The sequence below is a fragment of the Primulina tabacum genome, chromosome 2 (genome assembly GCF_025594145.1).
Source record: "Primulina tabacum isolate GXHZ01 chromosome 2, ASM2559414v2, whole genome shotgun sequence".
In the NCBI taxonomy this organism is placed as follows: Eukaryota; Viridiplantae; Streptophyta; class Magnoliopsida; order Lamiales; family Gesneriaceae; genus Primulina; species Primulina tabacum.
Window position 1 is genome coordinate 53,885,907 of NC_134551.1, and position 24,610 is coordinate 53,910,516.

At 33.7% G+C, this 24,610-nt stretch overlaps 2 protein-coding genes and 1 pseudogene across 4 annotated transcripts; 2 read left to right on the plus strand and 1 right to left on the minus strand.

Annotated features, from left to right (window-relative positions):
- The first annotated feature begins 11,476 nt into the window (after positions 1-11,476).
- LOC142537029 (protein DA1-related 1-like) lies at positions 11,477-15,956 on the plus strand. Of its 3 annotated transcripts, none has more exons than XM_075642553.1 (13): positions 11,477-11,710; positions 11,940-12,091; positions 12,531-12,688; positions 12,805-12,892; positions 13,139-13,379; positions 13,780-13,900; positions 14,014-14,097; positions 14,217-14,336; positions 14,566-14,778; positions 14,874-14,936; positions 15,022-15,137; positions 15,221-15,279; positions 15,373-15,956. In XM_075642553.1, the coding sequence occupies exons 3-13, from the start codon at positions 12,578-12,580 to the stop codon at positions 15,720-15,722; spliced, it is 1,566 nt and encodes a 521-aa protein (XP_075498668.1). In that variant the 5' UTR covers positions 11,477-11,710; positions 11,940-12,091; positions 12,531-12,577; the 3' UTR covers positions 15,723-15,956. The 3 variants fall into 3 exon arrangements, with proteins under 3 accessions (XP_075498668.1, XP_075498667.1, XP_075498669.1); XM_075642554.1 differs by lacking the exon at positions 11,477-11,710 and adding an exon at positions 11,744-11,761; XM_075642552.1 differs by lacking the exon at positions 11,477-11,710 and having other exon boundaries at positions 11,717-12,091.
- On the minus strand, positions 15,733-19,108 carry LOC142537879 (GDSL esterase/lipase At1g54790-like; annotated as a pseudogene).
- Positions 19,109-19,488: 380 nt separating this feature from the next.
- On the plus strand, positions 19,489-24,549 carry LOC142537030 (DEAD-box ATP-dependent RNA helicase 10). Its single transcript, XM_075642555.1, has 11 exons — positions 19,489-20,010; positions 20,117-20,179; positions 20,848-20,922; positions 21,322-21,441; positions 22,138-22,179; positions 22,260-22,334; positions 22,833-22,979; positions 23,095-23,232; positions 23,885-23,996; positions 24,058-24,146; positions 24,268-24,549. Exons 1-11 carry the CDS (start codon positions 19,684-19,686, stop codon positions 24,388-24,390), a joined length of 1,311 nt encoding a protein of 436 aa, XP_075498670.1. The 5' UTR covers positions 19,489-19,683; the 3' UTR covers positions 24,391-24,549.
- Positions 24,550-24,610: the final 61 nt, after the last annotated feature.

The following is a 24,610-nucleotide window of genomic DNA, read 5'->3' on the forward strand; positions in this document are numbered from 1 at the left end:
GTGTACTTGGTGTTTATCTAGTATAATTGGAGAGACATTATAATTAAAACTTAATAAAATTAATTGTTGAAATTAATAATGTAATCCTTTTTTTATTTAATAAATGTACGTGGACAATTTTCAAATATTTTAAGTGGCACGTTATCTCCCTTTCAAAGTTTCTTTTCACTTCTATAATACCAAGAAGGGCAGCATGGTCATTTTCAATACCAGATTAATCATTCAGGTCTGATATCTTTGTCCTCAACTCGGTGTGGAGAGTGCGGTAGACTTTCTCTGTCATGTTGGAGAGACGATTAAAATTATTTATCATAGAATAAACTTAGTAAAGTAGAATCAAAAAAATGTATTAATAAAACAATAACATATGTGCTGTAAAAAAGTTAATTCCAAAAAAAATGTTTTGGAAATAAATGAAATTACACATTCATTTGGAATCTGCAAGATATGTTGGAAGTGTTTGCAACAACAAAAAGTGATCATTGATTTTCGGCTTAAAAAAATCAGTTTTGTGTGATCTTAGACTTAGATTCTGTTGTAGTTTTTACTCAATTTAATTGAAATTCAAAAACTGATTGGATGGTGATTATGATTCTACAAAAGTTGCAAAAACTTGTGTGAGACGGTCTCACAGGTCGTATTTTGTGAGACGGATCTCTTATTTGAGTCATCCGTGAAAAAATATTACTTTTTATGCTAAGATTATTATTTTTTATTGTGAATATCGGTAGGGATTGACTCATCTCACAGATAAAAATTCGTGAGACGTTAGTATTATAATCAATTATTTATCAAACACTACCAACTTCTCATTTTATCTTTTCATTTATGTTTTCAAACACTAATCAATTTGATTTTTTCATACTTCTTCATAATCTATAAATTTAATAGCTTCTATAAAATCATAATATGTTGCAAATACTCTCATAATCGGACAAGGAAAAGGTTGGGGGTTGGATCAACTGAAATAGATTTACATGAGGTTTTATGGATTGAAACATATAACTACACATCATCGATGATTTAATTTTTTTGAGTTGTTGGAGAGGTTTGCTACAATTTGGTATCAAACTTCCGATTTTATCTCAAACTTGAAATCTTGATATTAATTAAGCTATAAATCATCGAGAATAAATTGTTATTTTAAGCACGCAAAAATACCAACATATATTTAAAAAAAAATAAAAGGGAAAGGAACAAAGACCCAAAAGTATTTCCTTGAAAAATCCCACGACACGACACTTGATTGTTATATAACTTAAAACAATTTTTATTTATTTTTTTTGGTGCAAACGAAAAGATTCAAAATATGTGCATCATATCTCACGTTCCGATTAAATTGTACGACAATTAGAATTTAAAATTGTTATGTTTTTCTTACTTTTAATTTATTATCAAATATTTATCATCACATTTATCACATCTCACGAGTCAAATTAGTTTCGATTATAATTTTGACAAACACTTGTGTGAGACGTTCTCACGGGTCGTATTATGAGACGAATATCTTATTTGGGTTATCCATGAAAATTTATTACTTTTTATGCTAAGAATATTATTTTTTATTGTGAATATCGGTAAGGTTGACCCGTCTCACAGATAAAGATTCATGAAACCGTCTCACAAGAAATCATCTCTATAATTTTTGGTATAACCATATACATCCGATCATGTAGAAGCCCGAAAAATGAAAGGTTCCTGTCATAATTACAAAATTTATGGATAAACTAGAGCAATTTCGTTCATGATACGTCTTTAATTGGAGGGGTATTTTAGAAAGTTAGACGAAAAGGAATTATCCCATATAATCATCCTGTAATCACATCGAGACTGAAAGCGACAATATACAAATAATTATGTCTTACGTAGAGGAAAAAACAAAATACAACGAGTATTTAAATTATATCATTTTCCATAATAATTAAATTTAGAATAAATTACCCTAATAATTTTTATTATGACAAATTTTTTTACATTTTTGTGTAACAAGAATTTAGCACATCCATGATTCATTTTATGGTTTTTTTTCTGGTAGCAAATTAGCCGATGCTAGGAACAGTTGGGGGCCATTTTTAAACAGACACTTCAAAAAAATATCGTAAAATTGTATATGAAAATATGTTTTTTTTATTTTTATTTTTTACTAATATGATGAAAGTTACATACTAAATTATTTGCATGGTCTTGGATCTGTCAAGGGAAGATCCATGATTTGTAATTGTACGTGGGGACAAGTCAAGTCCAGACATATAAGAAAAGAAAACAAAAAATTGCGGTTTTAGAGAAAAGAGAAACCATTGATACTTCGCCCCGATATTGGGTCCGTTGGCAAGTTTCGTAAAGATTTGAATTGTTCACAATTTTCATATATAATAATCTTAATCCATTAATTTTTATTTAAGAAAATTGGTATTTTTTGGGAAAAATGAGGATGTAACATTGCTGACATATCCGATGTCATGTCCAGTATTTCGATAAAAATGAAATTAAAATTAAAAAATTAATACAAATTAGTCAACTAAAATTGTAAATTATGCCGTAATAACAAAAAACAAAGATGAAATGCAAAAGTTGGAACTCTCCAATTGCGATTGACAAGATCCATCCGTATATCCGCAACTCAATTTGGATTATTAGATCTATGACATTCCCAGGTCGAAACGCGATTCAACGTTCGAAAATTAATATCAAATATTATATACAATAATTTTTGAAGAAATTTCATGATCTGTATTTCAAAATATATCAAATCGCTAGTTGTTCAATTTTCTTTGTCGACAAAAATAGTGGTGATCGCATGCATCTACTACCTCTGTCTCTGTTATATCCAATATAGGACCACTTCGTTTCGACACACACACACACACACACACACACACATATATACACACATGTGTGTGTGTGTGTGTGTGTATATATATATATATATATATATATGTATGTATATGTATACTTATTATGATTCATATGTCATCGATCCGTTTAGATTTTTATTTATTACTCTTATCCTTAGTACCCGTCACGTGCCAAAGTTGGCTCCACATGTGCCTCATATTTGTAGTGATTTGTCAAATTGCAGTGAACTCGAATGAATCGATCGTTATCTGTAAGTTCCGTTTCAGCATAGGTCGGGTAGTATTCTCAAAGTCATAACGAGTAAAATTATTTGATTTTAATTTGGAAATTAACTTTTCATAAATGTATATTTAAAATCGTAAATTTAAGTGATAAAAAACATCATTTTTCTTAATAATTTGTAGTTATGTAATTTTACATGAGATAAAAGAATAGAGTTTAGTCTCACTTCACGAATTTGTGAGACGGTTCGATTCGATCCATATTTAGTGTGAAAAGTAATATTTTGACATAAAACATAATATATTTTTATAGTCCGGAATCGGATAAAAAAAATTGTCTCACGAAATTAAGATATGATACATCGGTTTTTGCGAAAATAATTTAATGAATGTTCGTTAGTTATTTATGGACGATTGCCTCCAGCTAGGACGGGCACAAAAATATAAGCGACTGAGATAGGATTTCTGTCATTTAAATTAAGATTTCAAATTTTATACATAAATCTTAGGATATTTAGAATTCCTTGGCCCTCTATATAATATATATCCTCAATTATTGCTTTCTCGCCAACCACTATTTATTTGACGTGCATGGAAAAGTATTGAGAAATTGACATCACTTTAATTTTGGATAAAAGAGTTTTTGGAGGTTTCTATTTATATAATATTTTCTTATTTTATATATTGATACTCCAATAGAACCTTGGGTCATGGATGACCCTGGATATTACATGGATATCCCAAACCAGGGTTTATCTGCAAGATGAATTCTTCAGAAGTCGGGCAAGTGGATTCCCGTGACATTTTTTCGCCGGGCTTTCATACAAGCTCCCGGAAGACATTCTAGCCGGGCTACCTCGAAAATAGCACTTCACTCGAATGCAGTAGTATGAGCTACCTTATGCTTGACAATCATTACTGTCAGAATCACAGGGGTTGGCGTGTCAGAACAAGTTGTCAGAAGTAGGGTATGGACAGCCATCTTACCCTAAGTAGCAAATGGGCACTGAAAACAAGGTAATCATGTGATTTCCTTCTATAAATAACAGATATGTATTTTATTTGAAGGATTCTGGACTTTTGAGCATTTTACGTATATTCACTCACATATACATACTATATTCTTCATCATTCACCTGCAGACTTAAGTATCGGAGTTGCCACGTCGGATATCCCTCTAGGCGTCCATTCACGAGTTCATTTTCTTGTTTGCAGGACACGGTTGCAGCCATATTATACAGATATATACCTTCACCATAAGATATATCTTTTTGCTCATTTTTCCTAAATACAACTCTTATGAGATCCGGTGGATTGCTCCGACCCAGCTCACCCAATTCACCCGGATAGCATCACACACACACGTCCAAATGGTAAGATGCATGGACGAGTGAGGTAGAAAGAAGGGTTTATCTTTGTACGAGGAAGCGTCAACGTTAATTTAATTTGGGAATAGTAAATCATATATATATGTCTCTATTGTTTTTTCCCAATCGAGAATGGAAAAGGGAAACCCCAAATGATACAAAGCAAAAGCAAAAAGAGAAAAACACACTCGAGTCCCCATCCAAAGTTAAAAACAAAGCACAACTACCCCACCACCCCCTGTCGACGTTACCTCATTTTGAGGGCAGGTAATTTATATATTCCATAAAAATAAAAATAAAAATAATAAAATTTGTGTGTATATAAGTTTAAATGGTTTTATGAATAAAATAAACCCGCAATTAAGTTAAATGATTTTCGTAAAATCTTGAACCCTCTAACGACTTGACCCCTTAAACTTGTTTTTCTATTGGTTGGGATAAACTTTATTTTTATATAGGTTATGATCCCTATTTTGTATATATGTCATTTAGATATTAACCAAATTATTCTTTTTCTCTCCCTTTTCTCGATGCTCGTTTTTCTTCCAACTTTTAGGCAGATAATTCACATAGCCTAACTTTATTATATGTGACCACAACACTTGCAGGGGACCTTCATTTCACGAACCGTGATAAGTTTTGCTTTTAAGACTTCCTCTTTGTGCAATAAGTCAATCGATTTGTTAATCATCGCCGTTGATTAATTATGCACGGCTATGATATTTTTCTGTTACAGATACTCTCTCCGTTCGGTTTAGTTCAAACCTACCTCGCGTACATTACCCTCACAATAAATCTTATAACCACCATTGCGTCATTTTTTTTTAATGTGAGATCAAGCATGAATACAGAATACCACAAATTTAGATCAATAATAGTCATTGGATCTACAGTGAGAGCAATACCCGCACTGTCCAATCATTTAAGCTTCTTTTCTTTTTTCAATCGTTCTAAATATATATTTCATTTTCGATATTTTGTATCATTTTTTTTATTTACTGATATACATCTGTTAAACTAAGTCTTTGAGAAGGTGAAACTATTTTCTAAATGAATTGAATAAAAATAAAGTAGGATTTCTGTTCATAAACTTAATTACTTTTGCAATCCAGGTATTTTTTGTACGTGTGAAAAGACTAACATGACTATATATTTGGGATTGAAGTAGTATTAAAATTCAAAATCAAATGATTGAATTATATAAGAGTATGTCTCTTGTGAAACGGTCTAACAAATTATAAGGGAGCAATTGGATATTAGAAGGCGCATAAGTTTTCCTTAGTTATATAATAAGTCGTAATATGAATTTATTTTTTTAAAAAAAATTATAGCTTGATTTCATTTTTTTGACGGATTATTTCATTTTTATATCCTTAAAAGAGAGGTGATCGAATATATGTACACACTCATATATATGTTAATGTCTTCAAGTAAAACAATTAAGTTGCTAAATGTACAATCAAATTAGGTCGATGATTGCTTGTATTTGCATATAAAATGAAGTACAAAACAGTTTAGAAAAGGTACCTTCTACCTAAGTATGATGTAAAACATTAACCGACAAAATTTTCAAGTTGGATCCCAAGAAAATATGGATGTCAAGCAACAGAAACCTTATATTTTACTTAATATTTAAGCCTATGACTTCAGTGCTCCACCATCTGCCTCCTCTATCATTGGTCCAAACCGTAGAAATATCCATACCTTTGAGAAATATGGGGATTGGACAAAAAATTTAAAATTGTATATATTTTTTTAATAAATAATTCTTGATTTTTTTATTTCTTCATATCAAATATGAATTCTTGCAAGATAACCATTCACCTCGACAAAGTCTTTTATTTGATATGATCTGTTGAAAAGTATGCTTTAGAAAAAAAGATTACATCCAATCTAATTTATTTTAAATTAAAGGTTCCATTCATGTCATGCACGAGTTGATATTTTGTCTTTTTAATTAATTAATTGAAAGAAAGAAAGAAACTAAAGGCTACTTGTAATTTTTTACTAGTGTGATTGGATATCAATATTATTAATATAGGGCAGGGGTTCGATACATATATTAATTGCATTTGGTAGCCCCAAAAGTTCTCCCATAATATTATAATCAAGCACCACATCAAACCAAATATAACAATTAGATATCATGATATGATATATGTGTAATTATTTTCAAGTGGAGTGAGCTAAGCACAATAATCAGTCTCCCCCTTTTCTTGTTTGATGTTCTAAATTTGTAATGCGATATCACGATCTTATGAGTGATCGTGCGGATTTCGAAATGAATTTAACGAATCAGACACTTTATCTTTTTTATTTTATAAAAAACGTGGATATCATAAAAACTTCAAGAGTATGTCTTTTGTGAGACGGACTCGCGAATCTTTATCTGTGAGATGAGGATTCGTGAGACGAGTCAACCCTATCGATATTCACGATAAAAAGTAATACTCTCAGCATAAAAAGTAATATGTTTTCATCGATGATCCAAATAAGAGACCCGTCTCACAAAATACGACCCCGTGAGATCGTCTCATATAAATTTTTTCCAAACGTGAAAGTACATTTTGACGTGACCTAATTTAAAAACTGTCTTCATTTTCTTTTTGAAAAAATTAAAATATCTACTTAAAACAGATTCAAAATGTGATTAAATATATATTTTTTTAGGAAAGAAATGCGAGGAGATTCAAGATTGGGTGGCAATTTAATAAATTGGACACAAAATCCTAGAAAAGAAAGGCAGCCACAGGGCCTAAATTTTAAAATGGTGGGCTGTTTATTGGGAGCCAAACAGTAATGTCCTTCTCAATTGGGGTCACTTTCTGTTCTGATGGTTTACATTTAAGTGACTGACCAACATTCTCATGGTATGGCCCCACTTTTTTCAATTTTTTTTTTTACCAATATTAACTTTTTACTGATATTGATCTGTTGAGTAGCTTTAAAAAAATTATAAAATTGTTATTATGGCCTAATAAAACGATAGATATTATATGTGCCACTCTTTAGCACGGGGTGGTCCGCCATTTTGTGATATACGATGTATCTTGCGTGTTTAATCAATTATAATTCTCATATTAGGTGGGACGACAAAATTGTCGATCAAACTTACTTATTTTATTTGGGACAACGAGTTAGCTCGGAGGATTTATCGATCATGTTTGGATAGATAAGAATGTAATCGAGTCGAACGGTATCGAATTTTTGAATGGTTGAGTTTGACAAGTTTATGATCGAGTATAGCTCGATTTTTATTTAACGAATATATTAACGGTTCTTCAGCTTGTTCGAGCTTAATAAAGATAAATTATAATTTAAATAATCATTAAATTCATAAAAAACTAAATTATATATTTACAGAAAAATACAATATTCTTATTGAAATTTGTAATTTATTATAATATATAAATTGAATAGATTTTTCTATGTTTGTCGTAAATAAAAGTTTTAAATCTATAAATCAAATATCAAAAGTATTATTTTCTTTTATTTAAGAACGGAGTGATGAACCTATTAACGAACTTGTTCATGAGCTAACGAGCCAAATATTGTAAAATCTGGGATTGGTTTGTTTATCTTAACGAGTCTTAATAAACGGACTGTTATGGAATCGAGTTTCAAATAACTCGCAAGTGAATTGGTTCATTTATATCCTTATTGACAGGTCTATCATTTTAGGTGGAAAAGATTGCTAATTCAAATCACACTTGTTTGACATTGATTTTGAAAGTTTTTGTTGCGAATAATGCAATTATATCTTGTAGAAGGTTTATTCACAAAAGTGTACAATGCACGAGTGTCATTAAGGATAGTCAGATCAAAAAAGAAAAATTATAAAATGAGAACAAACAAAAACCAGAGTGCGAGTGAGATAAAAGCATTTAATCTAAAGAAATATGGGCTTTGGCAACTTTGGGGAATGGGGCCATTGAGACAGTGACATGAAATAATTGATAGGTGGAAGAATTGCTGTTTGGTGATGTGATCCCTAACTGCGGTGGTCCTCCACCGCCCGAGGTGGCGCGGCCGGCAAGGGTGGCCGCATCCACGTGGGAGCGGCGGTCCAACTGCTACGGATTCATGCCACGTGTTCCAAAATTTTGGGATCCCCACAGGCTGGGACAAAAACTATTAATATTTTAAAAATTAATAACTGATGTTGGCAATAAATGATTCTTCTAATTTTTAATAGTATTTTAGTTATATTTATAATTATGAATTTTTATTATTTTAATAACATTATGAATATTTTAAGAATTATATTAATAATAATGTAATAATAATCACTGATTTTAGTATATAATTGAAATGTTCGACATTTAAAAAATGTATAATATGTAATATTTTCATAGATAATGCCAAAAGTAAAAATTTAAAAACAAAAATCGGTAAGCCCAGCCCGCTTTGTGGGGACCCAAGTTAGATTTGGCTCATTAATATGGTCGTGTGGGCCAATTTGTTTAGACAAAATAAATCACATAATTAACCGATTATAAACACTCTTGTGACATGGTCTTGTGAGACGGTTTCACAAATCTTTATCTGTGAGTCAGGTCAACTCTATCGAAATTCACAATAAAAAGTAATACTCTTAGCATAAAAAGTAATATTTTTTCATGAATGACCCAAATAAGATATCCGTCTCACACAATACGACCTGTAAGACCGTTTCACACAAGTTTTTGCCTTTAATGAGATATATGTTCTATTTGGATCATCTATGAAAAATTATTACTTTTTATTGTAAATATAAAAAATGTTAAAGATCCGTGAGATTGTCTCACAAAAAATTCGATCTTCGCCAAGGTACTCTACTGTTCGCCAATATATTTAGATATGGCGGAACCTCTTTTGTCTTTATATATCACAACGAATAAAACTAAATCATGTAAACCTGTGAATTATACCAATAAATAAATAAATCTGGTGTAAACTTATAATAATTAGGTTATCTTTGCGGAAAATAATTCAATCTGAGTCCTAGCTGAGAATGCGTGGCCAACCAATTATCTAGCTGTGAGTAATTAATGTTTCAGATTATCTGATAATTATATCTAAATTTGTAATTGAGGATATCGATATAAAATATTATTTTAACTTTAAAATTTATATCATTGGCAATACAGACGGTCAAGTCGCAATTAATAAAACATCATTATTTCATCCAACATTTGATTACAATTTTACAAATAATTAGATTGTCCACTGTTACAATATCTCTTATATTTCTTATAAGAGTTAAACCGAGTTGTGTATATTGATTTTGACAAGTCTCCGTTTTTTAGCTAACTTTTAAGATTAAGTTAGGTCTAAATCTTAATCTTGATCTTAATATATTATCTTCCATGTATCTGTCATTCAAATTAAACTGTGTATTTATTCATTTAGTTTGATCCAATTGTAGAACCACAAGGAATCTGCTATATTCTAGCACCCCATCACGTCACCATAATTCGAGTTCGAATAATGATCCATAAATATTGGGCCTCCACGAGCCCAAAACAATCTGTTGTGTATTTGGAAGAGATGGTCAGGTTTTTGAGCCGGATTCCTTGGCCCATATAATACTACGTACTTTTTCTTTCTTGTTTTTTTTTTCCCCCTTCTTTCTTCGACCAACCTAAGTCAATTATTCGCCCAAACAAGTTATTATAAATTAAGATTTACCTTCCATGTTATATTACCTAGTATACTATATAAGATTCCGCTGGTCAAAAAATGATGTAAATTATAATTAATTATTTACTACTCTTTTTCGTTTTAATTATATACTGCTATTTTCCGAAGTACACTCTTTGTATGTGTAAAAATTAACGATTAATATAAGAATATAGGTTTGAGGTGATAGTTATTTTTACTTGGGTGAGAAATTAAAAACAAGGTGTATGATAATTTATTTTGGATGGAAAATTTAATAATAAGTAGGGGAATGTGAAATTAAATTTGTAATATATTTAGGACATTTATGGATTTTTTTAAAATTTTTTAATAATATAACAAAAGCTACTTAATTTAAGGTGTTTAATTGTAATGAATAGATTGATGAAACATAATTGTCCTCATTCATGCATTATAGTTTATAGAAATTTAATTTGTGGGCTCATCACTCATCTCTTGCCGACTTGTTTTATTAAATTAAACTGTATAATCTTTAGCTTCACTTATTAGTTAAAAGGCAAAAAATTTATGTAAGACGGTCTTACGGGTAGTATTTTGTGAGATGGATCTCTTATTTGGATCATTCATGAAAAAACATTATTTTTTATGCTAAGAATATTACTTTTTATTGTGAATATCGGTAAAATTGACCCGTGATTCGTCTTACAAGAGACCTACTCTATTTAAAAAGTGTTACCTCTTGGGAAATTGTTCTGTATTTTATTTAACCGTACTCCTAATGCACAAGAAGATATATAAATTTATGCTATATATAATATATATTTGGTTGGTTGGTTCACAGCACATTGCCTTGACTCAGAAAAGGGCAGGGAGACATGAATAATTTTGTTTCTGCATTTCAGTGGCTTACATATTGAAAATGGTTCAAGTTATTGATGACAAATATGATTTTAATTAATGTGATTGTTAACTTTCGTTGGATATTCCTGTGCTTATTTTATTTTTTTATTTTTTTGACGCGGATGGCTACTCATAAAGCTTTTTTTTTAGGAGTGTGGAACAGTGAAAATATTATTAATTGATTATCAAGATTCGTTTTTGGGATATTATTTGTTTAGCACATCGTTTTTTTTATATCATCGTCATATTTTAGAGTTTGATTTCTTGAATCTCAATCAAACAATAAATTAGTATAAATTTCATTGGATCTCTTAATCTTATGTGGAATGTATTATCTTTTACATCCAAAATAAAATCAAACATTATTGCTTCATTTCCAAAAACTTTTTCTATAAATATATTTCTATTATTATTTTCAAACCAAAATTCGATGGAGGAAGAAAAATCGAGTGAGAATCATTGATATCAAATAATTAAATTAAAATTCCGAACCTTCAATCTTTGCTTTAAAGAACCAATTACTTGATTTGATTTCGTTTCACCCACTCTTTCATTCAAGAAAAAAAAGGAGATGTGAACGTGTGGGCAAGATCAAACGAAAAGGTTAATAGTCATGGGTCTTGGCATTTAGCGTGCTAATGGTGGAAGAAAAGGGTCTACAAGCAGATGACCCCACGTCAGAAAAATGCACAAAATTGTGAAACTGAAACCCCATTTGGATTATCTTAAAATTTTCATCAGCAGGTATTTGTAATCCTTTCATCACATTCCTCTTGAACAGTGGTCGGAAATAAAGTATGCATCTTTTGGCTTGTGTTTGCTTGGAATATAAGTAGGACTTTTCCACTTTTGTTTTTTCTTTTAAACCACGAAAAACATTTTCCCCTCGTTTTAGTCAACTGAGCAATGAGCATAGACTGATTGGATCTGTTTCTGTTTTCCTTTATTGTTCTCATGTGGGTTGATTTGTTAGGTGTGTAGAGAGATGTGGGGGATGGAATTTCTTTGGTGTCATCACTCTAGTTGTCAGTGGTGACTATGGTTTCAATCGGTGAATTGGATTCTTTATCTGATCTGGGGTTTATCAGATTCCTTGAAAATTTGCAGATTCTTCAACTATTTGAGGTAAAATCTTCTGACACAATTTAGTTTCATTTACTTCATTCTGTTGTTTGCCCTATTTTGGTTCTTGGTGTTGTGGACAAGAAATTTCCCTTTACCCAAATATCTGAAAGAACCTTCAGTCTCGAAGAACAAATCTTCACAATTGGATGATCAAATACATCAACTTACAGTCTAGTGTTTCTGTATCATTTAACAGCCATGAAATTTGGTGGATGAGTTACTTTCTTGATGGATGAGATTAAGATTGATATTTTTATTTGAACTGGGATTCCTGTTGCAGAATCATTGTTCATTAAGATTACTTTTTGCTCTCTAACATCTTTGAATTTGAACCTTGGATTTTGAGATATTGACTGAAAAACTTCATATTAATTTCCGTTATTTTGAAAATATCAAAATTAAATTTGGGCTCTTTTTTCTTTATTTTCGCCATTCTCAGTCTGGTGGATATAAGTGCCATCCCAGAGTTTGTTAGGAAATTGCATTATGGGGTGGCTAACCAAGATTTTCAGAGGCTCGAGCCACAACGTATCGAAAGGGCAATATCATGGGAAATATGAAGATGATACAATTTGGGAAGGACCTCCTACTTCAACGGTTATTGTTTTTCTGCTAGTTTATGAGCTTTACTGTTTTGTTTTCTTCTGCATTTGTGTGAGATATTTTCAGTATCTGATGATGTCAAGTGTCATTTTTAATCTTATTATCTATAGGAAGCTTGGTCAGATTTCGAAAAGGAAGACATTGATCGAGCAATTGCCTTTTCCATTGCTGAAGATGAAAAGGGGAAAAAAGTAATAGGTAAGCCAAGAAGCTACTAAAGTGTAATTGTGAATTTAACACCCGTTCGAGAAGTTCTTTAGTATGTTGTGATCACCATCTTTTGTTTGGTGGTGTCTCAACATGATATTCCAACCTTCTTTATTAGCTCTAGGATGTATAAAAGTCTAATGTTTTTTGGCACGGAGAAATGTTGCCCAGGCTCTGGAAGGTTATTGATGCTTGCAATTATAGTGACTTGCTATTTTTTAATGTTCTGGTTAATAGATAGCGAGTCTCACTTGGAAGAAGATGAACAGTTTGCTAGGGCTCTTCAAGAGAGTTTGAATGCAGAATCGCCTCCTCAATCTCCTCCACTTGCATCACCTCCACGAGCACCTCCACCTCGATCACCTCCTCGGCTACTTCCTCCTCGATCACCTCCTCGGTTACTTCCACCTCGATCACCTCGATATAATGATGGAAGTTTCTTTCCGCCTAATCCATTCCTCTATCTTCCAGGATACAGGTAAGCACTCTCCTCGTGGGCATTTTTTAGGCCTCTCTATAGGTTTGTGTTTACACGATGTGATTGATTATATGTCCATTAGTGTAACCAAGGGTAAATCCAGAAATCCTGTAGAGGGTGTGGGACTGGATGGGGTGAAGTAGGGTGATTGAACGGGATTTGTTTTTGTGCGGAAGGGAGTGAAACCTGCAGCTTAGAAACAGTACATAAAAGTTGTGGAAAAAATTATTTTCGGCCTTCTATTGGTTCCCCAAGTCAAATTCTATGTAGATCGACTAAGTGAGGGAATTGAAATGCAAGTAACTAAACCAGTGCAAGAAAATTGCATTTCCATGCTACAATTTCCTCCGTGAAATAGTTGCTTCCTATTTCATCTGGAACTGACAGTTTGTATTGGTAGAATCTGTGCTGGTTGTAACAGTGAAATTGGCCATGGAAGATATTTGAGTTGCATGGGGGCTGTTTGGCATCCTGATTGTTTTTGTTGCAATGCTTGTAATCAGCCAATATCCGATTATGAGGTGTTGAACTAATTCTTAATCAAGTCTTCTGATTTTGGTTTTGAGATCATAACTAGATGTTCCTTTTGATGTTGCTTTTATATCTTTGAACTCTGAAGTAAATTCTGTTTCAGTTTTCAATGTTTAGCAATCGCCCTTACCATAAATCCTGCTACAAGGACCTGCATCACCCCAAGTGCGATGTTTGTAAAAAATTTGTAAGTGTCTTAACCTTTATTTTGTAAGTGTTCAATGTACATATTAACAATTTTCCAAGCCGCTAAGATCATTATGAATCCCTTCGTGTATCTCATAAATTCTTTCATTTCTGATTCAGATCCCAACAAATGTGGCTGGCCTTATTGAGTATAGAGCACATCCTTTCTGGCATCAGAAGTATTGCCCTTCACATGAGAATGATGGAACGCTTCGCTGTTGTAGCTGTGAAAGAATGGAGGTAAGGTGTCTATAAAATTGTATTTACATCTCAAAAAAAAAATGTAGGTAAGGGGTAACACATTACTCGTGAAAACACGAAAGAAGACGAAAGTTCAATGGGAAGCAATCTCCATAAACTCAACATAATATGGGCTATGATCTTTCATCTTTGTGAATTTGACATAATACACGCTACGATCATGCTCATTCTTAATACACTCGATCAATGCAAAACTCTCTCTATGCAGCCGGTAGATGCCAGATATTTGATTCTTGATGATGGAAGGAAGCTCTGTCTGGAGTGTTTGGACTCTTCGATAATGGATACACATGAGTGTCAACCACTTTATCTTGAAATACAAGAATTTTACGAAGGTTTAAATATGAAGGTGGAGCAGCAAATTCCTTTACTCTTGGTTGAGAGACAGGCACTAAATGAAGCCATGGAAGGAGAGAAAAATGTAGGTTTTTTGCTTAATGGATACTGAAGAATTGATGAAGTTTAACACTTCTTACGAAGATTTGCTGAGTTTTTTAAAATTTATTGTGCGGCCAGGGTAATCATCACATGCCTGAGACAAGAGGTCTTTGCTTGTCGGAAGAACAAACCATTAGCACAGTATGAACATCTTTGAAAATCATTCTTCCTAAGTATGACTGATTAGTGAGATTAAATTTATGATGATAGTTTACTATGATTTCAGATTTTGAGGCGACCGAGAATTGGTGGCCATCGAATAATAGACATGTTCACCGAACCTTATAGGCTCGTTCGTCGCTGTGAAGTGACAGCGATTCTCATCCTATATGGTCTTCCTCGGTAAGATATGTCTCCTTAGGTTCCACATACCTATTCTCGGTGGTTTGAATTAATGGAACATTTATAAGATTCTGTTAATCCAGATTGTTGACCGGATCAATTCTTGCCCATGAGATGATGCACGCATGGCTGCGACTTAAAGGTGATTTGTTTTCTTCTTGATTCCACCACGTCTCTGGCAATTCATTTTGATTCACCTGGTCAAATTTAAAATATGAACTAATTTTCCGTTTAGGTTACCCAAATCTAAGCCCAGATGTGGAAGAAGGTATTTGCCAAGTGCTGGCCCATATGTGGTTGGATTCAGAAATTGTTGCTGGTTCTGGTAGTGACATGGCTTCCACTTCATCTTCGTCTGGTGCTTCCTCCTCTTCCTCGTCGCCCTCGTCATCATCTAGCTCTACAAAGAAGGGCAAACGATCCCAATTTGAGAAAAAACTTGGTGAATTTTTTAAGCACCAGATTGAATCAGACACTTCAGCTGCATATGGAGATGGTTTCAGGCAAGGCAACAAGTCCGTGCTCGAGTTTGATCTAAAGAGGACTCTCGATCATATTAGGCTCACAGGAAGTTTTCCATGTTAGTGTTCTGGGATTTTAGTATTAGCTTCATAGGATCATAACAGTAAAATTCAAGAAAGTGAAGAAAGATGTGACTAATGAGTAAATGATAAAAATAAGTTGCGCCAATGCAGTGTAATGTTGACTGTGAGCCTCACACGTTGTTTCAAAACACAAGTTGATAGGTACACATAAAAAATTGTTTATGATCTGACAAAAAAATTGTTTATGATGAATAAAACATATGCTTGTTTTTCATGTTATTTATCATTTATTTCATTTTTAAAATTTCCGCTGAGAATGGCATGATATTATATTTGCAAGTTTCATTGTACAGGAAGCATTATGTTCTATTGCAGAGAATTGATGACAAATGGTGTAACTATGTTACGCGCGTCGTGCCATATGCACGTCCAAACGAATGGAAAATGATTCAGAATTTTCGACATCTTACGCACTTTCATCAGAGTTGAAACCACGTCAGCCACGGCTAAACTATTTGCTGATTCTTTCACAAAGCATCCCACTGTTCAACTAGCCTCAGGCAACTTCAGTTTGATATCAACAATATAGCCAAGAGGATGCTTCACTACGATACAACTTTCTTGAGTTCTTTGATCTCAGCTCTTACATCTCTTCCATCAGTGGCAGAGACCAGTTTCCACTTGATTTGTGGTGGGTCTGTTATTCAGTTTGTAGTTCAGGAGAGTAATTTTTCCTATACACAGACGCGAAATTCAAGAAATTGGGGGTTCTCGAGCAATTCCAACATATTCAAGAACAAGAAAAGCCAGTAAACTCCAAAGATCGCCTGGCCAAAATTGTCCGCCTCTAAAATACAGCCAAGAATCCAAACCCAATAGAATATATGAGAACTAAACACGTGACACCCAGAAATCGAACACAGAGATTCGGACATACTGAAAAAGCAGACTTGAATGGACTTTTCAACAACCCAATTCTGATAATCTCCCATGGAAACCACTCTCTCTGATCATTCCTTCTGCCCTCCTTTCAAGACTCCTCTTTTTCCCTCGAACCAACCAAAATTAACTTCTGTGCTCAAGCCCTTATGCTGCTCGCTCAATAAAAAGAATTAGCAATCGATTAACAATCTTTTAACAAGCACACAAGTTCGTTTTATGTCCCAGTGTGCACCAGTGATTAGCAGCAATCTTCATTTCCTTAGCCCTCAACTTTAATTGCCTTGTCTTACCTGACTCGCATTGGCTTCAGAATTTGATGTTTTGAGGGCCAAATCTATTGTTTTAAATATCTAGTGATAAAAATAACTTCTTTCATACGAGGGATGGTTTCCATTTCTCATGTGAAAAGCTACACGGGTTACTCCCTGGGGAATGAACTGGATTTAGTTACTCCACCCTGATTTTAAAATAATGGAAAGAATAATTCGTTGGCTTTGGTTGAGGGAAACTGTGAAATTAGGAGCAAAGAATTGTTAGTTGGAGTGACTATGGAAAGGAACAAAAATGGAGTCCATTCATGATGCAAATAATGCATTTTTTTTGTGTGCGCTATTGAGGTGGGGAAGATCACTTATTCTGACTTTTTTCATGTTCTTTTGCTAAAGAGATCAAAAGCTGGTGTATTTGAGTACACTGGTATCCGATTGTTGAGAAAGGCGACAACAAAGGCATAGTTGTGTTTTGTTACTAGTCAACTGTTTTATCCAGGTGGTTGGTTGTTCTAATCTTGATCCCAGAGAAACCCGAATCTTCCAGCTATTATGTATTCTTCATTTTCAATCTAAATCGTATTTTTTCCTAACTTTTATTTTTTCTATTTTCTCATCATGTATCCAAGGCTTCATCCATTTCTTTGTACTCTCCGTAGTTTGAAAATGCCTGAGTGAATGTTTATTCTCTTTTCTATTCAAGAATTGGCTCCAAATGTTTGACAGAACCTGTTCATTCTTAAAAAATGTGGCATTTTCTGATGCCAATTCTGGTAAAAAATTTGCAGTCCTAGTTGTAGAGGACAAGTAGAACGAAGCATTATATGGTGGCGCCGAAGTCAGTTGCTTCGGTTGATGGCCTTTCCAGATGCCAGAGATTGCAATGTGTGCTCTTTTCAATGTATGTCTACTGTTACAAACTTAAGTAGTTTCGTTGATCCGTAGCACCGAACCAAACCAAACCCCATGAACAAAAATTTTATGCTGTAAACTTCTGTTTCCAGCTTCCTCATTCTTCTTTGTGTTATCACATTTAAGCGTTGGTTGTTGATAATATGCCGGTACCGATCCCTGTTCATTATAAATTTTCTAAAGATCAAAAAATCATCAGCAAGCCTTAATTAGATGATAAATTTGTAGTACCACAAAGTAAGACCAGTTCTTAAATTAAATCCAATAACTGAACATTATATTATACACTGAATGTATGAACAAATATGATAAGTATAAAATAATGACCAGTCTTTAAAATTTTAGCTTTAGAAGTAAAGGCATCTTATCAGCAAATGAAGGATCCGAGTATTTTCCTGTCAGAATCTGCGACACCACATACTGATTTGCAGCCTCAGTGTAATGAATACCATCTCAGTTCACATATTCTGTACTGTCGCTGCAACCTTTGGCTGTTACCGAACTTCCTTCCATTCAAGAGTTTAGTTTGACCACAGGAGATGTCAACTGTCATAATTCAATGGAGGACCTCCATATCCACAGCATGCCATTAATGGCTGCTCAAAGCCTGTGAGTTGATATGCAATGGAATTTTCTTCATAAATGTTTTTTTCACAATAGGGATATTATATGTGAATGCTAACCATAACGGGAATAGTTTACTATAAGATTGGACTTGATTGTGAAAATGTCGACATGTGTGATGTGACATTTGAATCGGGATATTGGGATTGCAACTTTATACATAGAGCATGAAGTTGCAGGTTGAGAAGTCTGGAAGCTTGGTTGTGAGAGCTGACACACCAGAACTCATCCAGCCTAGATGTATCAGCACCAGATTTTGCAATATTTTGAGGCAGGCAAGCTAGGGGACCTGTGTTATGGATCCAAAAATTTCTCGCCCCTTGTTCGTATAATTTCTGCAGGGACAGAAAAACACGATGGATGTGAAAATTTTCAAATAGTTATCTTCAGTCTAGAAAATCATCGATCTGTATAGTACACATAATTTTGTAAAATATGATTGTCTTCTGTGAATAGTTTTCAGGTGGTGTATATTATTCCAAAATTATACAAAATTTACATATAAATTTTTTAAAAAAAAATTGGACCAACCCGGGTACATACGTATGTGCCTCCGCCTCTGGGTGTAGATGCGTGCCTTTCAATCACTAACCTCAATACAATCTTCAAATTGGGATAAAATTATGGGAATTGAAGCAAGAATTTAATCCAATATCTGAATTTTACTCGGTTCGATCATAATTATTACGCGCATGTGTTAGTATTTAGTTATAATTTGTATTTGTTTTGACTGACAAAATCAATTATTTACTTTTTTCTATTTAGATGATTTTTATTCTGTTTTTATTATATACAGAGTCATGCATGATGATTATGGTTAGAGAGTTGATTTATTGAGTTGTTTTTATTTTATATAAAAAAAATTATATATAACATATTGAATATTGATGATAATTATATGTATTTAAATATTAATTTGTATATAATATTTTTATATATAATAAAAAAATTATATAAAATATTCAGCCGGTCCAGCTCAATCCTATTATTTTCATCCCCTAGCCTTTATATAAAATTTTAAAATATAATGTAATTCTAGTTTTAGTATTATTTATCAAAAGTTTTAATTGATCTCCCTCTTTGAAATGTCACCCTAATTTTACATCCTGTTGGCGCGCCACCTCTCAGGAGAAGAGCTGCGGTGTTCGTTCGAAGCACTGTCGCCTCTTTGAAAGTTCATCGATTAGCATTCCCATTTGCGCGAGGCTTATAATTCTTCCCTCCCCTCACGCCAACAGCAAAATCTTACTTGCAATGGAGGAAGTGCGAGAAGAGAAGTCATTCAAAGATTTGGGGGTGAACGAGCAATTGGTCGAGGCGTGTGATAATCTTGGTTGGAAAAATCCGACCAAAATTCAGATAGAGGCTATACCATTTTCTCTAGAAGGGAAGGATATAATTGGGCTTGCTCAAACTGGGTCGGGAAAAACAGGAGCCTTTGCTATTCCGATTCTGCAGTCGCTTCTTGAAAATCCTCAGGCCTTCTTTGCTTGTGTCCTCTCGCCCACACGTGAACTTGCCATTCAAATTTCTGAGCAGTTCGAGGCTTTGGGGTCGGGTTTTGGTGTTAAGTGTGCAGTGGTAAACACGTATATAAGAAAAGGAACTTTTTTTTATTACTTTTTTTGAAATATTTGCTTTTGGACATCTTGGTTTTTATTGATTTGATTTCTGGAAATTTTTGCAGCTTGTAGGAGGGATTGATCTAGTGCAGCAGAGCATTGCCCTTGGAAAGCGGCCGCATATTGTGGTGATTTTTTGTTTTTTGTGACACTGTTAACTAATCATGTTTGATTTTCTCTTATATGCATTGTGGTGTTCAGCTACAGGAGGTTACGAAGTAGGTTTATTGATTGGTTATTGTGGATGAACTTTGAGGTTAAATAAAAGAATCACTCTTTTTTAATGAAAAAATTGGGATTTGATCCTGATTTTCTCATTACTCTGTAGTTAGGTTTATCACCTGTTTCCAAATTCCACGTACTCCCTATATAGCGAAGAAGGGTATGTTCCTTTATCGCTCCACCCGCTTGTGTTTAACCTAAACTAAATAAATTAAATTATATTGGTGTGAAGCTCTGGCCTCTTGGAGTATCTTGAACCCTTTCAGTAGTTGAAAGTGCTGTCTTCATAAGCTCCAGCGATGGCCACTTTTTAAGATGAAATGTGATATAGGATGGCTTCGAATATCAACCCAGCAAAATGTTTATCTTAGTACAGAATGACTTTTAGTTCCCTTCCATTTTGCCTGCATGTTTCCTTGAAGTTTCTGCGTGTTTCATTGAAGTTTTCATGTTCATATTCTTCCAGAAACACATCTCTCTTTTTTTATCTTTTATGAAGAATTTATTTCTTTCCTTGCCACAATCATTATGTGTTATCTTAAAATGGTCATTTTTTCCATTGCTTATGTTGTAGGTGGCGACACCTGGGCGGTTAGTTGATCATCTTTCGAACACGAAAGGTTTCTCTTTACGTACATTGAAGTACTTGGTAAGAATTTTATTTTACTGAGTTGGAGCATTATGGTTTTCAATTAATGCATGTTTGTGTCATTATCTTTAGTTACTATGTGCGAAAATGTGCATTTGCAAGTCCGGATAGAGAGACCGTAAAAATAGTCAGATTAGACTCTAATTATGTGCAAACCAGAACATTCGATCTTCCTCTTTCTAACTCTGATGCTGCCAAGATCCTTGAAGAGAGAGTTCGAAAGGCAATTAATCGAAATCCGAATGCTGTTATTTTATCTTTGGCATGCTTAGCACCAAATTCGTTTTGTTATAAAATATAAGAGAAATGATGTGAATCATGTGATGAAGTTGGAGCTTGTTGTATCATTAATTACACGTAAAACTTGGTGACTTAGCTTGAATCCTGGTGTTTTCGCAGGTACTAGATGAGGCTGATAGATTGCTAAATGAAGATTTTGAGAAATCCCTTGACGAGATCTTGAACGTTATTCCTCGTGAGAGAATAACATTTTTATTTTCTGCAACCATGACTAAAAAGGTAAGCAAAGAAGAAGTTTTTATTTTAAATGTTTAAAAATCAAAGTTTTTTAGTCCTTTTCAAATGATATTACCATTTACTGCTACTAGCTTCAGTTCTTTGGATGCAGTTACAGTATTGCTCATTTCAATTATCTTTTACAATTATTACTGTTTCAACAGAATCTCCCTTCCACTGATTATTTAAATTCTTGTTTATTTGAAGAAAAGAAAAGCGGAAATATGTTGGGGTGGGTTACATAATTTCAGTTGTAATATTTCGTAGCATCAGCATGCAATATCTTTTATGTGCTGTATATATTTGCGCTCAAACACTGATGCTAAGATTATTTTGAAGTCGGTGTTTTTTTTATCAAATTAGCTTTTTATCTTGCTTTTCTGGCTTTTGCAATCACGCAGCAGATTATAGTCAGCTTATTTTTTTTTATATCTCAATTTAAACGATCTTCGATGTTAATTGTTTCTAATAAGAAAATAACAGCATCACCCTTAGGTTCACTCGTGCACCACTGTCAAGATTGGTTTCCAATACCAATTGTACTTGAAACTTGTGTGCTAAATAATATGGCATGCAGCTGTAGTATTTGTCAAGTAAATGGCATCACTCATCTATATTTTGGGAGGACATTATCAAGGATTATTGATGTTGAGGAAATCTGATTGAATTATGTAACTAGTTCTGTTGTCAACATAACAGGTAAAAAAGCTGCAGAGGGCTTGTCTCAAAAATCCTGTCAAGGTAGTTCAATGCTAGCTGTGTTTGTTTCATTTTAATATTTGTATTTGTCAACTTCTCTTACTTTCTAATTTCCATTCCAGATCGAAGTCGCATCAAAATATTCCACTGTCGATACGCTGAAGCAACAATATTGTTTTGTTCCTGCAAAGTACAAGGTTTGTAGTCTGTACATACATTGAGTAGCTTAATGTTCTTTGCATCATAGTAAGCAAACGATGGATTTGTATTTGATTTTGGCAATGTAAACCTGGCTCTTGGAGCTATGGTGATGGCAGTCTAGATAGATAAATCAGATTGTGTTTAGGATGGAAAAGGAATGGTTTAAGTAGTTCCTACGGGTGTCCTTTTCACTTCCCGGTGCTAAAAGGAAAAAATGGAGTTGCTAATGATATTATAATCTATGAAACCTGGCTCTTGGAGCTTTGGTGATGGCAGTCTAGGTAAATAATTCAGATTGTGATTAGGATGGAAAAGGTACGGTTTAAGTAGTTCCTATGGGTGTCCTTTTCACTCCCCGGTGCTAAAAGGAAAAAATGAAGTTGCTAATGATATTATAATCTGTGAAGAGGGAAAACGATGCAAACTTCGCTGAGAATTTTTTTCCGTCATGCATCTTTCTTCTTTTTACCTTCCATTTTTTGGCTTTTCCCCAGGATTGTTATCTTGTATATATTCTGACTGAGATGTCAGGAAGCACATCTATGGTTTTCACCCGAACATGTGATGCAACCACTCTTTTGGCATATATTCTTCGGAACCTTGGCTTCAGAGCCATTCCTATCAATGGTCATATGAGCCAGGTACTGCTATATATTCTGTGTCGAAACACGTCTCATGTCTGTCTTGTATAATTTTACCTTCCAATTATAGTGGTCCATGAATTTAATTTTCTCCATATGATTTGTTTTTCGTCAGACAAAAAGGCTTGGAGCTTTAAACCAATTCAAAGCCGGAGAATGTAATATTCTTATCTGCACCGATGTTGCCAGTAGAGGACTTGATATTCCATCAGTTGATATGGTTATCAATTATGACATTCCCACAAACTCAAAGGTGAAAACATTTTTGATGTTATACAATTATTTATTCCAAATTCCTACCCAGAGTTTGGACGCATATATCCTTCAACTGAGTATTGTTACCTAATCCTTTCTTCCCATTCCTACTTTGAAAATCCGTTTTGAATTTCAGGTCATCAATCTCAATGAAGTTTTCCTCCTATCTGTGCACGCGCTCATATATGGATATTTAAATATGAAAAAATATTAACTGGAGAAGGATTGTGTTGTATGAATCACAGAGAGAAGAAAAACTAATTTCTAATGCGCATATGATGAGCAGTAAGGAGCAAATATTCCTTGCATCTTTGATGCTAATGGTCCTACAATTTCATTAAGTTTTTCTTCATTCTTGCCATGAAAATTGAGGCTTTCAGAACTCAGTTATTGCGACAGATGCTATTTTTTAGTAGTGCATTTGATATGGAACACTTTAATAATGTAGTTCGTTTTCACTTTAGAATCCCCTTCATGGTTTTTTTCCTTGCCAGCTTCTCACTTTTTGAACCCTTGTTGTTTACTGGTTAACTAATTCTATTATTTCTTTTCAACTTTGCCGAGATATTGGCTTGCCTAGTGCCTAGAGTGTTTTTGTTTCTTGTTTCTAATAGCTCTTAGTACTCAATTGTTTCATGAAATACCGGTAGGATTATATACATCGTGTGGGAAGAACCGCTCGGGCTGGGCGCTCTGGGGTTGCCATAGCAATTGTGAACCAGTACGAGTTGGAGTGGTACTTGCAGATAGAGAAGCTCATCGGTAAGAAGTCATGTTCGAAACTGAAGAAAATAATTATGTGCTAACATTTATTTCTCTTCAGGTAAAAAGCTACCTCAGTACTCCGCCCAAGAAGATGAGGTTTTATTGCTGTTGGAACGTGTCACAGAGGCCAAAAGAATATCCCAAATGGTACATTATTGATTGATATTTGAAACGTCTTACTAATCATGTTATTTAATGTTTTTGGTGAGTTCCTCAGAAACTGATATAAGAGTATATACGGTTTCTTCGTCTGGTTTTCATTCTACAGAAAATTAAAGAAAGTGGGGGCAAGAAGAAGCGAAAGGGCGATGAAGATGACGGTGAAGAAGATATGAACAAATATTTGGGTCGGAGTAAGGGGAAATCCTTTAAAAAGGCGAAAAGAAGGTGAATGCTGGAGGATCTTTGTTCCATGAGATTAGTTTTGACGACCTCAATTTTGTATTCCAAGTTTACGACTTCCGCCAAAAATACTTGATGGCCGTAGAAAATGAAAATTGATGCATGCGTTGCCTACTGTCAGGGAAAAAAAGAAGAAGAAATTTATATATTTTTCATGCTGGTATTATATCTTTTACTAATTAATAAATTAAATATCAAAATTGTTTATT